Source organism: Haliaeetus leucocephalus, unplaced genomic scaffold (genome assembly GCF_000737465.1).
Source record: "Haliaeetus leucocephalus isolate CR32 unplaced genomic scaffold, Haliaeetus_leucocephalus-4.0 Scaffold157, whole genome shotgun sequence".
Lineage (NCBI taxonomy): Eukaryota > Metazoa > Chordata > Aves > Accipitriformes > Accipitridae > Haliaeetus > Haliaeetus leucocephalus.
In genome coordinates this window covers 2,230,983-2,244,670 of record NW_010972593.1, presented here as the reverse complement: position 1 = coordinate 2,244,670, position 13,688 = coordinate 2,230,983, and the positions used below count along the sequence as shown (strand labels likewise).

The following is a 13,688-nucleotide window of genomic DNA, read 5'->3' as shown; positions in this document are numbered from 1 at the left end:
CTCCTACAAGCCTTTCTGAGCTCTGATTCTCATTTCTTGTTTCCAGCTCTGGGATGGGATTATGCCTGAACAATGCTCCTCCCAAGCAAGACTTTATCTACCCAACCGTGGCTCCAGGACAGGCCTACGATGCAGATGAGCAGTGCCGTTTCCAGTACGGAGTTAAATCTCGCCAGTGTAAATACGGGGTAGAGAGCCTTCCTGCTTTACTATCGGTTCCCAGGGGGTGGAGGACGGGGGCTACAAGGGCAAAGGGCCGTGGGGCCATTCCTCTGCTGCCCACATCGCTTTGCTGTCCTGCTTCAAATGAAGGGCACTGGCATGTTCCCTGTGAGCTTTTTGCCTTGCTTCCCTGTGAGAGGACAGGGGAAGTTGTTTACCATCCACAAATGTTGACCGCAGCTCAGTTTCGGTCAAATTAGTCCCATGGGAAGAGATCTCTTGCCTCTGCCTGATACCTTGGCTGCTGCTGGTCCCCAAGGGTTGCAGCTGAAAGCCAAGCTGCAGTCCCTTCATCCAGACTCCCTTCTCAGTGAGGCTTTGTACATACATATTTTTCATAATCCTTACTAGAAGTCATTATACTGCTCGCACAAACTTAGGAGGAGAAACATCTTTCTTCCAGATGAGGTGGGTTGATGTGCTGTAGGTATGTCTGAGGGACAGCTGCCCACCTAAGCCACCCCTGCCATCACGCTGCCACCCCCTGATCTTTGAATCCAGGAAACCACTGAAAGGAAAGGTTATTTCAGGAGAAAAGAGTCTTCCTGGATCTCAGCCTGACGTTTTGCTGTTCTTAACCTACTGGACATTGCCAACTATCTGAGCATAGTGGTGAGGGGGAAGCATCTGCACTGAACTAATTGAACTCCTTAACACATCCACTTTACTCTAGAGAAAACAGAGGAGCCAGCAGTGAGATACATGGGCAGCTTGTTGTCTGATGGACACACATGTATGTGTACCCACCCCAGTCCAAGCCCTGGAAAGCTGTGAAGGAGGAAACATATCAGACCACAGTTTAGTTTCTCTTGAAACCATGTAAATATAAGCCCAATGCTGCCATTGAAGTGACCTGATGTGAACCAGCTTATCACTCTGAGTGTTTGTCTATTTAGTATGGTTAAACACTAAACCACCTCCTGGTGTTCTCACCAGCTCATCTTGGTGAATAAAGGGCAAAGTTTGGCTCTCCCTGGTCCAGTGCTCTTTCAACATGGCCCAGGGGCCCAGAGCCCACTGGACATGCGGCAGATGCAGTCTCATGAGGCACCCAGAGCAGCAGCAGAAGTCTGGGTCCAAATAACATGGTTGTGGTATCTGATGTCAGGTGCTACTATCTGCGGTCTGTGCCCCTCCTCAGCTGAGCTAGAGGCAGTGGAATGGAAACTTTCCACATTTACATGCCTGTTTCGCAGCTGATTTTTAACTTGGGCAGACGCTTCCTGTATATATACAAGGATCACAAAAGCACAAGATGTCCTTGTGATGACCCTTCTAGCCCAGTCTTGTGTGCTGTTTGGGAGAAACCCAAAGGGCATAAGGGCTCAAGCATGTGCAGATAAAGCTGGGTAAATGTGTAAGTCCACCCATCCTGTGCCTCATATAAACAAACTCCAGGGTGATGGTGCAAACACAGCAGCATCCCTTCCTCCATGCCAATACAGAGCAGATGATTAATAGGTATAATGGGGACAGAGTGAACAGATGTCACTGGTTGAAGCTGGGAAGTCCTCTCCCTTGGTGACGCAGAGAGCAGAGACTATACATGAGCTCCTATTTCCCAATAGTCAGGCTGGCTCTTCAAGAGCAGTATGGAGGGGTAGATGCCTTTTGAAGATGGGAAGACTTTCTCCTTTCACTGGTTAAAACCAGCTGCAGCTGGGCTTTGGCAAAGGAGTTGGGAACCAAAATCCCTTTGTGTCTCGGAGCTGCGGTCCTCAGCGCAGACTCCGCAGTATTTTCCTTTACTGGCTCACCCCGTGGCACTCTGCTATCACAACCCCAGGAACAGGAGGGAAGCAGAGAAATCTTGAGCTCATCTTTTCACCCTTCTTCATACCAGCACAAAGGATTCCCAGTCATTGAGTCAGTTCATCCTGCGGGGATATCGGTTAATGTTTAGAGCACAGCCCTTGGTTGGTGGGGTGGAGGAATGCCTTGCTGCAAGGCTGAACCAAGCCCGGAGGGGTGATGAACAGGCTGCTACCTGACTGGAGGCAGGCAGCCTGCAGGAGCTGTCTTGTAGGTCATGCTGCCATAGGGGCAAGCAGGAGGCTAGGCGGTCGCTGTGCTGGCACCAGAGCATGCAGCACAGAGCATGCCGGGTCCTTCAGCCCATGCCGCAGCATTGGTGTGCACCGACAGTGGCACCAGTGTGTGCTGGGAGCACATTAGCAGCAGCCGTGGCTGTTCGGGCTCTGCTCTCACATCTCAAGATTGTTTCCTTCATTGACAATGTGAACCTGTTCAATACTTTCATGTATAGCCTAAGTCACAGCACGCTGCTCTCTGAAATCAGCAGCAAGTTTTTCCATAGGCTTGTTTCAGTAGTAATAGGAGCAGGATGGTGACTGGCAGGAAACTCAGCTCTGGATTTTAGGTGTTGCTTTGCAGTTTGCAGGTGTTGAAGTCCAGCCTGGCTGATTTAGTGGCAGAGCCGTTTCAAAGGGCCTGGACTTTCTGATTTAGCAGGTGTGACAACTTTGCAGAGTCTGTGTCGTGAACCTGACTTTTGGGTGGGTTCTGGAACAGCCAAGAGAAGCTTTTTGTTTGCTCATGATTTGAGAGGTCAGGATGGGCTGAAAGCTCAGGATCTGCGGCTCAGGAAACCTCCTGGAAAGAGCTCTGGAGTCCTCAGCCCAGCCCACTTTGTGGACCCAACTGCACCTAGCAGAGCCAGAGAGCAGAAGTGCCCACTTCTGGAACTGCTGAAGGGCTAGCTCAGTATCTGGTGTTATTCTGATTATTCTGAAAATGGCTCTGAATCTTCCAGAGGAGTCTTCTCTTTTAGGACTGTTAGGGTGGCTGCAGATTGCCAGTACACAAGACAGTCACACTGTGACCTGCAGTACATTCCTGTAGCAGATGACAGATGTGCTGTGTTGATGCTCCCAGGGAGTCCCAGCTTCCTGCAGAGGCAGATCTGGACCCATGTGGTGTATGGATGCTCATGGCAGGTGCTAGGAATGGGCCCTTGTGCTTGGCCTCCACTGCACAGACCCAAAAAAGAGAGCATCCCTCAGTCCTGGGGAGAGGGGTCAGGTGGAGCACAGCAGGATCAGCTCGGGCCTCACCGGGATGTCCAAGGAGATGTGTCCTCTGTGTCACAAAGACCAAGTTTGGCTGTGCGGGCTGGCTTCGGAACCAGCTCTGGTACCTGAGCGCAGTAGAACCTCCAAATCCAGAGAACCCCAGCCACAGGAGAAGTGCTTAGGCTTAGTCCAGAGAGGAGAGCTGTCAGAGGGTGAGCTGTCAGTGGCCTTGGGGTGACTGCAGCTGGCAACACCTTCCAAGATTTCATCTCATTTTCCCCCCACCATGCTGAAAACACTCCTGTCCCTGTGTCCCAGCCCAGCTGGTGCTTCTCAAGCACACCGGCATGTTGCTGCCCCAGCCTTGCAGCCCCTAGCACAAGTGAATCCTAACCTTGGCTTTGTTTCTTTGTCTCTTTCTTCCTCCCTCCCCCTCTCTTCCCCAAAATCTTTCTCTTTCCAGGAAGTCTGCAGTGAGTTATGGTGTCTGAGTAAAAGCAACCGCTGCATAACCAACAGCATCCCTGCTGCTGAGGGGACCATATGCCAAACCAACACCATTGAAAAGGGGGTAAGGAAGCTCAGGGCACCACAGCGAGTTGACAGTGAATGGTTGAATCCCCTCCTCCAGCGATAACTGGGATTATTGTTTGTGTTGGTGGGCACGGAGTTGATTTAAGAGCACCCATCAGCCTGTCCTCCCCTGCCTCCCAGAACCTGGAGCCACCCCCACCCTCCTCGCCAGCACGAGGGGAGGCTGGGATGTGCCAAGGAGCCCAGGGGTCTGTAATCACCCCAAAGTACAGATCATCTTGCATGTTGCTGGAAATGCAGAATATGAAGTCCCTGCTCCAGTGAGCTTCTTGGTCTCACCTAGGAGGCACCGTAAGGTGACCTCAAGCAATGCCATATGCTGTAGATGAACATCTTGTTCTCAGGTCTGCTGAGGTCTCCTGGCTGTCCTGAGAAAAGCGATTTTTGCCCTTTTCCCCAGGAGGGACAGTGGGTTTGTAACATGCTTTCAGAGGAACTTGTGAAAAATTGCCTTGCAAGGCTAGATATGATGAAACCTTCATTTTTCAGACTCAGTTCAGAGAGGAGGGTAGGATTTTTCATCACCATCTACTTTGAAAGTGAATTTTGACTTGATTTTTCGTACTGCTTTGTTCCCTGCATCTCCTACACCTGTTTGTGCCAATATAAAGCGAGTGTGTAGCGCTGTTAAAACAAAGTGCCTTTGCAAACCGAGTAATAATAGGGACAATGGAGAATTGGGGCTGGGACATTCTCCATTAAATGGGCATGTGTTTTTCCACTAGAGGAAAAATAATTCCTAAGAAATTAAAGAATAATTTCAAATTCTTAGGAAGCTGGAGAAGCTGATGTGCAGGAAAGAGGATGGCTTTGACAAATGCATTATTCTTTGCAAACAGTCATCTTAGTTCTGCTGGAAATTAGGTTGAAAAGGAGTAGGTAGCTCCTGGGGCTGAACATTCCTGCTGCAATCAAACAATCCCCTGATTCACCATATACAATGGCAATTTTTTTCTACTAGTCATCTTTTTTTACCAGCTTTTCCCACTTTTAAATATCTCTTTTTTCCCCACTTACTAGTTGTTTTTTAACCAGAGTTCTTCAAAAGTCTTAAGAGAAGTGAAGTGACAAGCAGTCACAGCACCCAGGACTCATGGGAGCTATTCCCAGTGAAGATACTGACTCAGTTTGAACCCCCAGTTACCTTCCTGTGCATCTGTTTATCCTTTGGTATTAATTCATGCTTTAGAAGTGACTTGATATCCTTGGGTGAAAGAAGATGCACCTTTCTATTAAGCTTCTGCACCTTCACCAGCTGGAGCTCCTGGCTGGTGGCCCCTGCGCTTGCCAGCCAGGTGAGCCCTCAGACCTCAACCCTTGGCTGGAGAAGCTCTCTGAGGTGTTCCCTGGCTTCTCCCTTTCTAGCTGGGGAGAGCAGAGGGAAGGATCAGGGCATAGAACCTATTTAAGGTATGTGAGATTAAAGGAGAGATAGGGTGAGTTTCTGAGCTCTGCCACCCAGCTGGGGAAGCAGTGTGGGGGAAAGACTGAGCCAAGCTCTGTTGGGTGGTGCCCACATCCCAGACCTCTGGTAGTTTCTTCCTCCCAAATTCTTTTTTTTTTTTTTTTTTAACTGATTCCCTGTGGTTGTTATGGCTTCACCTGTTTTACCCCAAGAACCCACAGTGAGTGACTTCAGGCCTGGATCTGGTGGTAGTTTCTGCTGCCTTAGGGGTGCCCCCAGCAGCCTGGCTGCTCAGATAGCAGGTTCACTGTCTTGCTGGCTCCTTCCCTGCCTGTTTTGGTTTTCTTTTCTCTTTTTTTTTTTTTAAATTTTCATTAATCAAGCACTTGTTACACAGGTTATGATCAGCGCACCCTGTGAGGATGCCTTTCATTACGCATCCTCCCTCCCCACACGCCCCCAGCTCATATCTGGTCTCACAGCCAGCACACGTCTGTGCTTGCCGCAGGAGACCGAGCCAGGGTCTGCTCCCAGCAGCCAGGGTGCAAGGTCAGAGCCCATCGCTGATGCTTGCAGGAGCCCTGAGTGCATGGTGGGGTTTGCAGGGGCTGGTTAGGCTCCTGGGTCCTGCCTGCAGAAGCAGCAGCTCCAGTACCTCCCGTCTGGAGCAATAGCAGGGACACCAGAAAGGCTGTGCCTGCAGAGGATCTCCTCTGCATGGGTCCTCACCTTTGGAAAGGCACTGGTGTGCAAGGAGGTCACTAGCTGAGTGTCCTGGGAGGTCATGGTTCATTTTTCCCTGCTGGCTGTGCTGCCCATGGAGAGCCTGGCTCAGAAAGAGCTGGGAGAGGCCGTGCCAGCAGCTCCAGGGTGGGTTATCAGCCCCTGGAAGGAGCGCACAGCGGTTTCTTCCTTCCTGGGATTATCTCAGCCCCTGAGGCATGGTGTCCGGCACCGTGCCCGGAGAACGGCAGCAGGTCTGGCAGTGTCCTGCTCCTTGCATCACTGTTGACTCCAGGGGGTGCAGGACGCTTTCCAGGTCCAAGGGAAATATTTCATAGGCAAGTTTCTGTGAGCATCTGTCACCCAATAGGATGGGGGCAGGCGGATTCTTTAAGGATCCTCAGCAGAACAATGACACAACAACGTTGTTATTACAATCAAAACTTCATTTTAGCCTGGACCCTTTGCAGATCGGGTCATTTTAACATATTAACCACAACTTGAGCTCCAAGTACACATACAAAACTCACTCCATCCTGGGAGGGAGCAGCTGGCGGTAGAGGTGTCCGTGCCCCCCAGGGATCCTGGCCCTGCTGCCCAGCAGCAGCAGCTCCAGTCCAAGTCCCACCTGGGACTCACTGCTGCATGCTTTTATAGGCAGTGAGATGCGTGCTTTTACGTGTCCCTGTTCACAATGTGTCACCCTGATCGACCCAAGTGCCCAGGACCCCTTTAGAGGAGAAGTGGGAAGGTGACCCACTTGCCCATGGCTGTCTTCCTCACAGGATCGTGCACTGGGGTTTGGGAAGGGGGGCACTGGTCCCACCACCCCTGTGAACCCCGAGTACGCAGCGTGTGCAAATGGTGACAGAGTGACTCAGAGGAGAGGGTACCCAGGGAGAGGAGAATGCCCTCTGCAATGGAGAACTTGGCTCCAAGGCCAGCACACCTCTGAGTTCAGATTTCACAGGATCAAATCAGATCCCAGCCCTAAACTGGCTGCCATGTCTGATGGAGGCTGGGGAGCGCTCTGGGAGGACAAGACCTTGGCTCAGGGTGTTTAAAGCTGTCTTTCCGCAGTGGTGCTACAAGAGGGAGTGTGTGCCTTTTGGCACCCGACCGGAGGGGGTGGATGGTGCCTGGGGAGCCTGGTCGTCCTGGGGAGAGTGCAGCAGGACGTGCGGCGGAGGCGTATCGTCATCCATTCGCCATTGTGACAGCCCGCGGTAGGTGTACATGTGTGTGGTTGTGTTGGCATGGCCCTGCCTTGTCCTGGCTCTACGGCATCACTGTTCAGGTCAATGGGGAAGGCAGCAGCCAGGTGCCTGTGCAGCTCTGCACTGAGGTCCTGGGAAGATCTTGACTCCCGCACACAAATCCCATGTCCCGCTTTCACAGCAGCTAGGTGCTCTTGCTTTGGTGTTGGGTCTGCAGCCACAGACCCAAAGCCACTTGTACAACTCCACTGTGCACTTGCAGCTGAGCATGTGAAGTCAGCTGGGGCACTGCGCTTCTGCAGCAGCCCCTCCAGGCGGGATCCATCCTTGCAGCAGAGCAGGGTTGGGAAAAGCCATGGTGCTCCTGCAAACTTGGGGCAGCCACCTGCTACAAACGTGGCTCACTGCCCTAAGCTGGTTCTCCCGTCTTGTTCTTGGTTTGGCAGGCCCACAATCGGAGGAAAGTACTGCCTGGGAGAGCGGAAACGGTACCGGTCCTGCAACACCGATGTGAGTACTGCCAGGCTCGGGGAGAGGAGCAGCGGTGGGCTAGCAGGGCTTTGCCAGTGGGGCAGGCAGCTCTGTGTCGCAACAGGGAGGTGGGGATGAGCCCTCTCTGCATGGATGTGGGGCGTTATGTGCAGCTGTGGGACCCACAGGAGAAGGCAGCTGGGTAGGGGTGAGCCACGCTGTGCCGGCAGCAATCCTGCAATGGGGAAAGCCAAACAGGACGATGCACGCCTACACCAGCTGCAAGCTGGCTCAGAGGGCGGGTGGGCGGTACGTCCCTGCAGGGCTTCAGCATCAAGAAGGGGCCCGAAAAGATAACAAGGCAAAGGAGGAGAGATCAGAGGCTTCCAGCACTGACATGACAGCGATTGCCTCTCATACGCTGCAAGTGCAGGCCTGGTCAGGTGAGAGTGGCTCACGAAATGCGGTATAGCACCCTGCTTCCCAGGGTTAAACCTCAAGGGGAGCAGAGAAATAGCTGTGCTGCAGGGAAGATCAATGAAGCTTTGGACCTGGGAAGTGGTAGCTTTAACATCCGCAGGCTGGTAGTGAGGAAAATAAATGGCTCCCCATTGCTTCCCCTGGGCTTTGCACCTAGCTTTTAAAGGATTGCTCACAAGAGCAAGTGTTGCATCTGCAGACAGACAAGCTGGGGCCCAAGGGCTCATGCCGTTCATCTTCAGATAGTGTTTAGCTTTGCAGGAAGGATGTTCCTGCCATACTGTAGCAGTGTCCAGTTGTCAGGGCTGGTGTCCATTTCCTTGAAGGGCTGGTGTTAGTTGCAGCTGGGAGCTCTGTAGCAGCTCCTGCCCTCCTAGCTGATAAGGCAGGCTGCTCCTGCCAACACACTGATTGCTGGCTGTGTGGCTGCAGGACTGCCCGCCGGGCTCCCAGGACTTCCGAGAGCTGCAGTGTGCCGAATTCGATAACGTCCCCTTCCGAGGGAAGTACTACACCTGGAAGACATACCGTGGAGGTGAGTGCTGGGACTGGGCTGAGCATCCCTTGGCTCAGGCAGAATTGGCTCAGGGCTATGCATGGCTTTGCTGTCCCCCACTCTCTGCAAGGACAGGTCTCATGGTCTGGTGGGCAGTTAGTCACCACCTCTGCTAGCCCAGTTCCCGCAGGCTGCCCACTCCGTGTTCCTGGGGCGTGCTGCCTCCCCCTTGCACGACTGCGGATCGATGTGCATCCCTCCAGGCGCCTGGCCCATGACCATCCTGCCATGCCCCCCAACCTGAGTCACTTACTTACCCCTGTACTATTGCCCTTTAACTTCATTGCTCTGCCAGAAACAATCCCAGCAGCATCGGAGTTGTTAGTTTCTTTCCTCAAGTCTGTTTCCTTAACTGCTGAGGGAGCAAAGAGGAAGACAAGAAAAGGGAGTTGTTAGTGTCTGGTACCTGATGGGGAGAAAACAGGGCAACCCTCTCTGCACAGGCAGGTAAAGCTCCAGCTCCTGCACAGGCGGAAGGGATGCGAACTGGTGGATCCTCCAAAGAGCAGTGCTCCCTTCTTCCCGAGGTCAGTCCTCCTGTGTCCTGCAGAAATGTCTAGCGAGGAGAGGAGGCGGGAGGAGGCTTCTGTGGCAGAAATCTCTTAATAATGAGAAAGAACAGCGCGTCTCCTTCATGTAGTTAATGAACTTGACTGGGGAAATCCTTCACAGCTGTGTAAATAAGCACACCTCCCAGTGGGGCTCCTGCAGCTGGAGCAGATGTGCTGAGGCTGCAGGGGATGGATCAATAAAAATGTAATAAAATTGCAAAGCAGTAAGTCACACAAAGACCCCAGTGGATGCCAAGGTAGAAGACAGCCCCGCAGGCTGGATCTGCCCTTGCTCAGACCTCTCTCTTCCCCAGGCATGGCCCAGTGGTTTGAGTCCAGGGGACGGTTGGCCGGTTGAACATCAGCCCTTGAATTGTAATCTGACTCTGACACTGATTTTTGCTTCGGCTTTCAAAAAAAGCCCCTTCCTCTCCCTCTGCTTCAGCTTCCTCTTCCATAAAATAAGGTGATGAAGCCTGTCCCCTTCCCAGGAGGCTGTGAGCGTTGGCATGATCGTGTCTTGAAGGGATCTGGGAGTGACCTGTCTCAGCTCTCCAGGTTGGCTGTGGGTAATGGTCACGAGGAGCCGTGCTGTTTAGCAGTTTTGTTTTGTTTATTCAGTGTCAAAGGGTATCACTGTCTTCCTCTGAGGTGGCCCAGGTAGGGAAACTGAGGCACATTCACTTGTGTAGAGAGGTGCTAGAAGCTGCAGCTCCTCAGCCTGTTCTGGGAGCCAAGCCCCTGGCCAGCAGAGTGGCCGTCTCCCAGCTCTCAAGAAATCATGTGTGCTGACACCCACCTGCCTGGGAGCTGTCAGCTGGGATTAGCAGAATCAACTCTTCATGGCATGGGCTGTCCACACTGGACCCTCAGATCAGTTGGGACTGTGGAGGTGGTAAGGTGTCATCACCGTTCCCCTCCACCTACAAAATTCTTTGCCCAAATCTGGATGCTCTGGTCAGGATTGGGGAGACCTGATTGCAGCTGTTCAATAAAAAAGATGGAGAGAGACATTTTACCAAGGCCTATAGTGACAGGACAAGGGGCAACAGTCTTAAACAGAAAGAGGGTAGGTTTAGAGTGGACATAAGGAAGAAACAGTGTATGATGAGGGTGGTGAGACACTGAAACAGGTTGCCCAGAAAAGTTGTGGGTGCCTCATCCCTGGAAGTTTTCAAGGTCAGATTGGACGGGGTTTGAGCAACCTGATCTAGTGGAAGATGTCCCTGCCCACGGCAAGGGGTGGAGGTTGGACTAGATGGTCTTTGAAGGTCCCTTCCAACCCAAACCTCTCCATGATTCTATGACTATGACTTTACCAGCATGAGTACTTGCATCTTCACTTTCCTGCAGGATTTTGTGATACTTGGTGTCATTTGGGTGTCAGAGGTACATGTGTGGGGGAGGCAGGGAGCGTCCCTTGCACCTCCACCCTCTCCATGTCATAGATCAGACCCCCAGGGAACAGCCCCCTCTTGTCTTGCCCTTGCCACGGGTGTTTTGCTCTCAGGACCCGTGTTTTCTCCCTGCAGCCCCTGTGCTAGAAGGCATCCCTACCCCAGCATCGAGGAGGCAATGCGGGCTGGCCATCATCTCCCTCAGTCCCTCCTGGCCTCTTCCAGTGGTGCCCAGATTGCTCTGGAGTGGTGCATGTCAGTCCCTCCCTCCCTACTAGCACAAGCAGCCCCCCAGGATCCATCCTTGTTGGCAGCCTCGTCCCCAGGCATTCCGCCCTCCAGCTGGTAGCATATCTGCTCTTCAGGTTGCTTTTGGGCACGTGTCCCTGCTTTGGGAGCCATTCACCACCCTGGCCCTCTGCTGAGCCTCTTCCCCTGCTCAGTTCAGCCGCTGCCTTTGGCACTGCACACTTGAGCCACCTCCTTGCCGAAAGAAGCGGTGGTGCAGGGGTGCTTGTGCCATTTGCCCATCAGGCACTGGCCCCACATCGGTTCAGGGAAGTGTCCTAGGCACGAAGCACCCCCACCCTGAAGACAAAGAATACCCTGCTGGCTTTGATGGGGGAGGACACCGATCCCGCAGGGAATTTGGGATGGGAAGGAGCCACCCACTGAAAGCCTGACGCCAGCCACCGGGTCACTGGCAAGTTGAGGTTGGGTTTTGCACAGGGCTGGTACAGCGTGTTTTCCTGGAGGTGATTTATAACAGTCCTGGAGCCCAGACCCCGGGATCGCAAGACACAGCCCCAGCAAGAAGCGCTGAGCTCAGCCTTTTGGAGCTCAACAGTCAGCAGATACCTCGTGGAACGCGGCTTTAATTGTTTGTTTATTTTGCTTTATTCGCTTAGTTATTCATTTTGCTCTTGGCGGATGCAAGAGCCAAGGGAGAGTGGAGCAGCTCACGGGGCTGGGAGAGAGATGGGGAGGAGCAGGGGCTTGCAGAAAACAGGAGATTGCTCGTCATAAATTGTAATGCGCTTTAATTCCTCTATGGGACAGGGCAGGCAGGAGGAGCAAAACATCCTCTGAGGCACTGCGTAGCCAACTGAAAATATTCTATTCTATTCTATTTTAATAGCTATATTAAAGATTAAAAGCAGTACCTTGGACTAAGCCCAAAGCGAAGGGTGGGCAGCTCTCTGTGGGCCCATGCATGACCGGGGGGTTTGCCTCTCTGGGAGCAGGGGACTGGGGACCTGATCAGTGTTTATGTCAGGCCCTGTGCTCTTTAGGGTTGTATGGTCTTGTCTGCTGCTTGTTTCCCAGTCAATTAATAGTAACATTAGGCAGTGGGCAGGCTAAGGGGGTCCCACTCTTTCTGTGGAAGTGGGCTCTTCTCCCATGGTGGTGGACCCACCTTGCACAGGTGACAACAGGCACTGTAGAGCCTCTCCTGCCTCTTTGCTGCTAAATGCCCCATGGGGCTTGTGCTGAGGATCCCACTCCCTGTGGATGTGGGTATCACTGGGCAGCAGTGAGCTGGCCTGGAAAGACATAGAGCACTGCCTTGCTCAGCCAGACCTAACGCTTCCACCTCAAAAAGCGCAGCTCCCACCAGATAGTTCACGTGCTGGGAGAGGAGGGTCTGGATCCTGGCTGCTGTTGAAAATACAGTCCTTAATTCCCGTCTCCAGGAATGTCAAGGCGTGTCGTGCTGTTTCAAAGGATCTTTCTGGGGTCTGAAATTCACCCTGTTTGCTGTGGTCAGTGTTGCTGTTGTGGGGACACAGAGTTGTCACTGGTCTAGGGCTTTAGAAAGCTGCCTTTTTAAGGAACCACCTTAACAAGGACAAGGTGATGCCCAGACCATCTGAGTACCTCTTGGCCAGCTAAGCGCCAAGGAAACTGCAGTTCCTAACAGACACTGGGCAGTGATACCAGGCCCCCTTTCCTCTGATCAGTGGGAGGGTGACGTGGCTGCCAAAGGCAAATCCTGCCTGGAAATTGTCACCAGGGAAGGTGTGTTGGAGACTGGTCCTGAGCTCGGGTGGCCCAGCTGGCTCGCTGGAGCAGTCACAATCAGGATGCAGTACCAATGCAAGGTTGTCCATCTCTCTCCCCCCTCCTTCATTCTCCCTCTCCCCATTTCTGTTCCGTAGGACTTTTTCTTTTAAGGGCAGCAATTCTCCATCTGCAAGCTTTTCCTAAGTGGCCAGATGAGGAGAACCAGTAGGGATTTGTCCGATGTGAAGCAGCAGCTGGGTGGCAGCATGACCACAGGACCCCAAGTCCCAGCTTTGTGCATGGACCCCCAAGTCCAGCACCCGCTGTCAGCTCTTGCAGGCAGGAAGGTGATGGGTGCTGAGTTCCCCCTGCTCAGCAGTTGCTACCCAGGCTCCCTCTGTGCACATGAGATGCTCGGCGCCACCAGGATATAGGGCCTGCATCAGCAGTGATGGGTCTTTGCCAGTGACAGGCTGGAACTGGGGCAGCTGTCCCAGCATTGAGGGCTTGCTCTCTTCCACACGCTTTCCTCCATCTCTGCTGATCTCACCTCAAAAGAAGGTTAAATTGTTAGGGATTTAAGCGTGCATGCACATATGTGCACACACATGGATCCTCCTGGGCTCCAGCAAGGGGAGGGCAATGAGGAAACCCTTGTGGACACCCCTGGCTCTGCAATGAGCTGAGTTCATGCTCTCACACCATTTTTGCAGCCCAGTAACAAAGTCAGGCACTTAAGGCAAAGGAAGAAATATGGCCTCATGCCGCCAATCCCCAATCTTTTATTTTCCCTCTTTTCTTTCTTTTTTTTTTTATTTTTCCTCTGACTTGTTATATTTTTTTATTCCAGTTTTCCCCACGGGCTCCTCTTTCAAGGCTGTGATGATTACACTCAGGGCTGCTTTGCTGCTGGAGGAGGCTGGGCATAGGGCAGCAGCAGTGAGGAGTTATGATAGAAAGCAGGATCATGTAGCTGATTGGGAGCTACTAAAATGGAACCAGGGCTGGCAGAGAGGCAGAAACAGGCTGTGGCAGA

The 13,688-nt window shown here is 52.7% G+C and overlaps 1 protein-coding gene across 1 annotated transcript in view; it reads left to right on the top strand.

The window, feature by feature from the left end:
- Positions 1-13,688, top strand: part of ADAMTS10 (ADAM metallopeptidase with thrombospondin type 1 motif, 10) — a 44,510-nt gene that overhangs the window by 21,337 nt on the left and 9,485 nt on the right. The window contains exons 10-14 of the mRNA XM_010562295.1: positions 47-188; positions 3,718-3,825; positions 7,057-7,202; positions 7,640-7,703; positions 8,577-8,679. Coding sequence (XP_010560597.1) covers positions 47-188; positions 3,718-3,825; positions 7,057-7,202; positions 7,640-7,703; positions 8,577-8,679 — 563 coding nt within the window. The remainder of the gene's footprint in view (positions 1-46; positions 189-3,717; positions 3,826-7,056; positions 7,203-7,639; positions 7,704-8,576; positions 8,680-13,688) is intronic.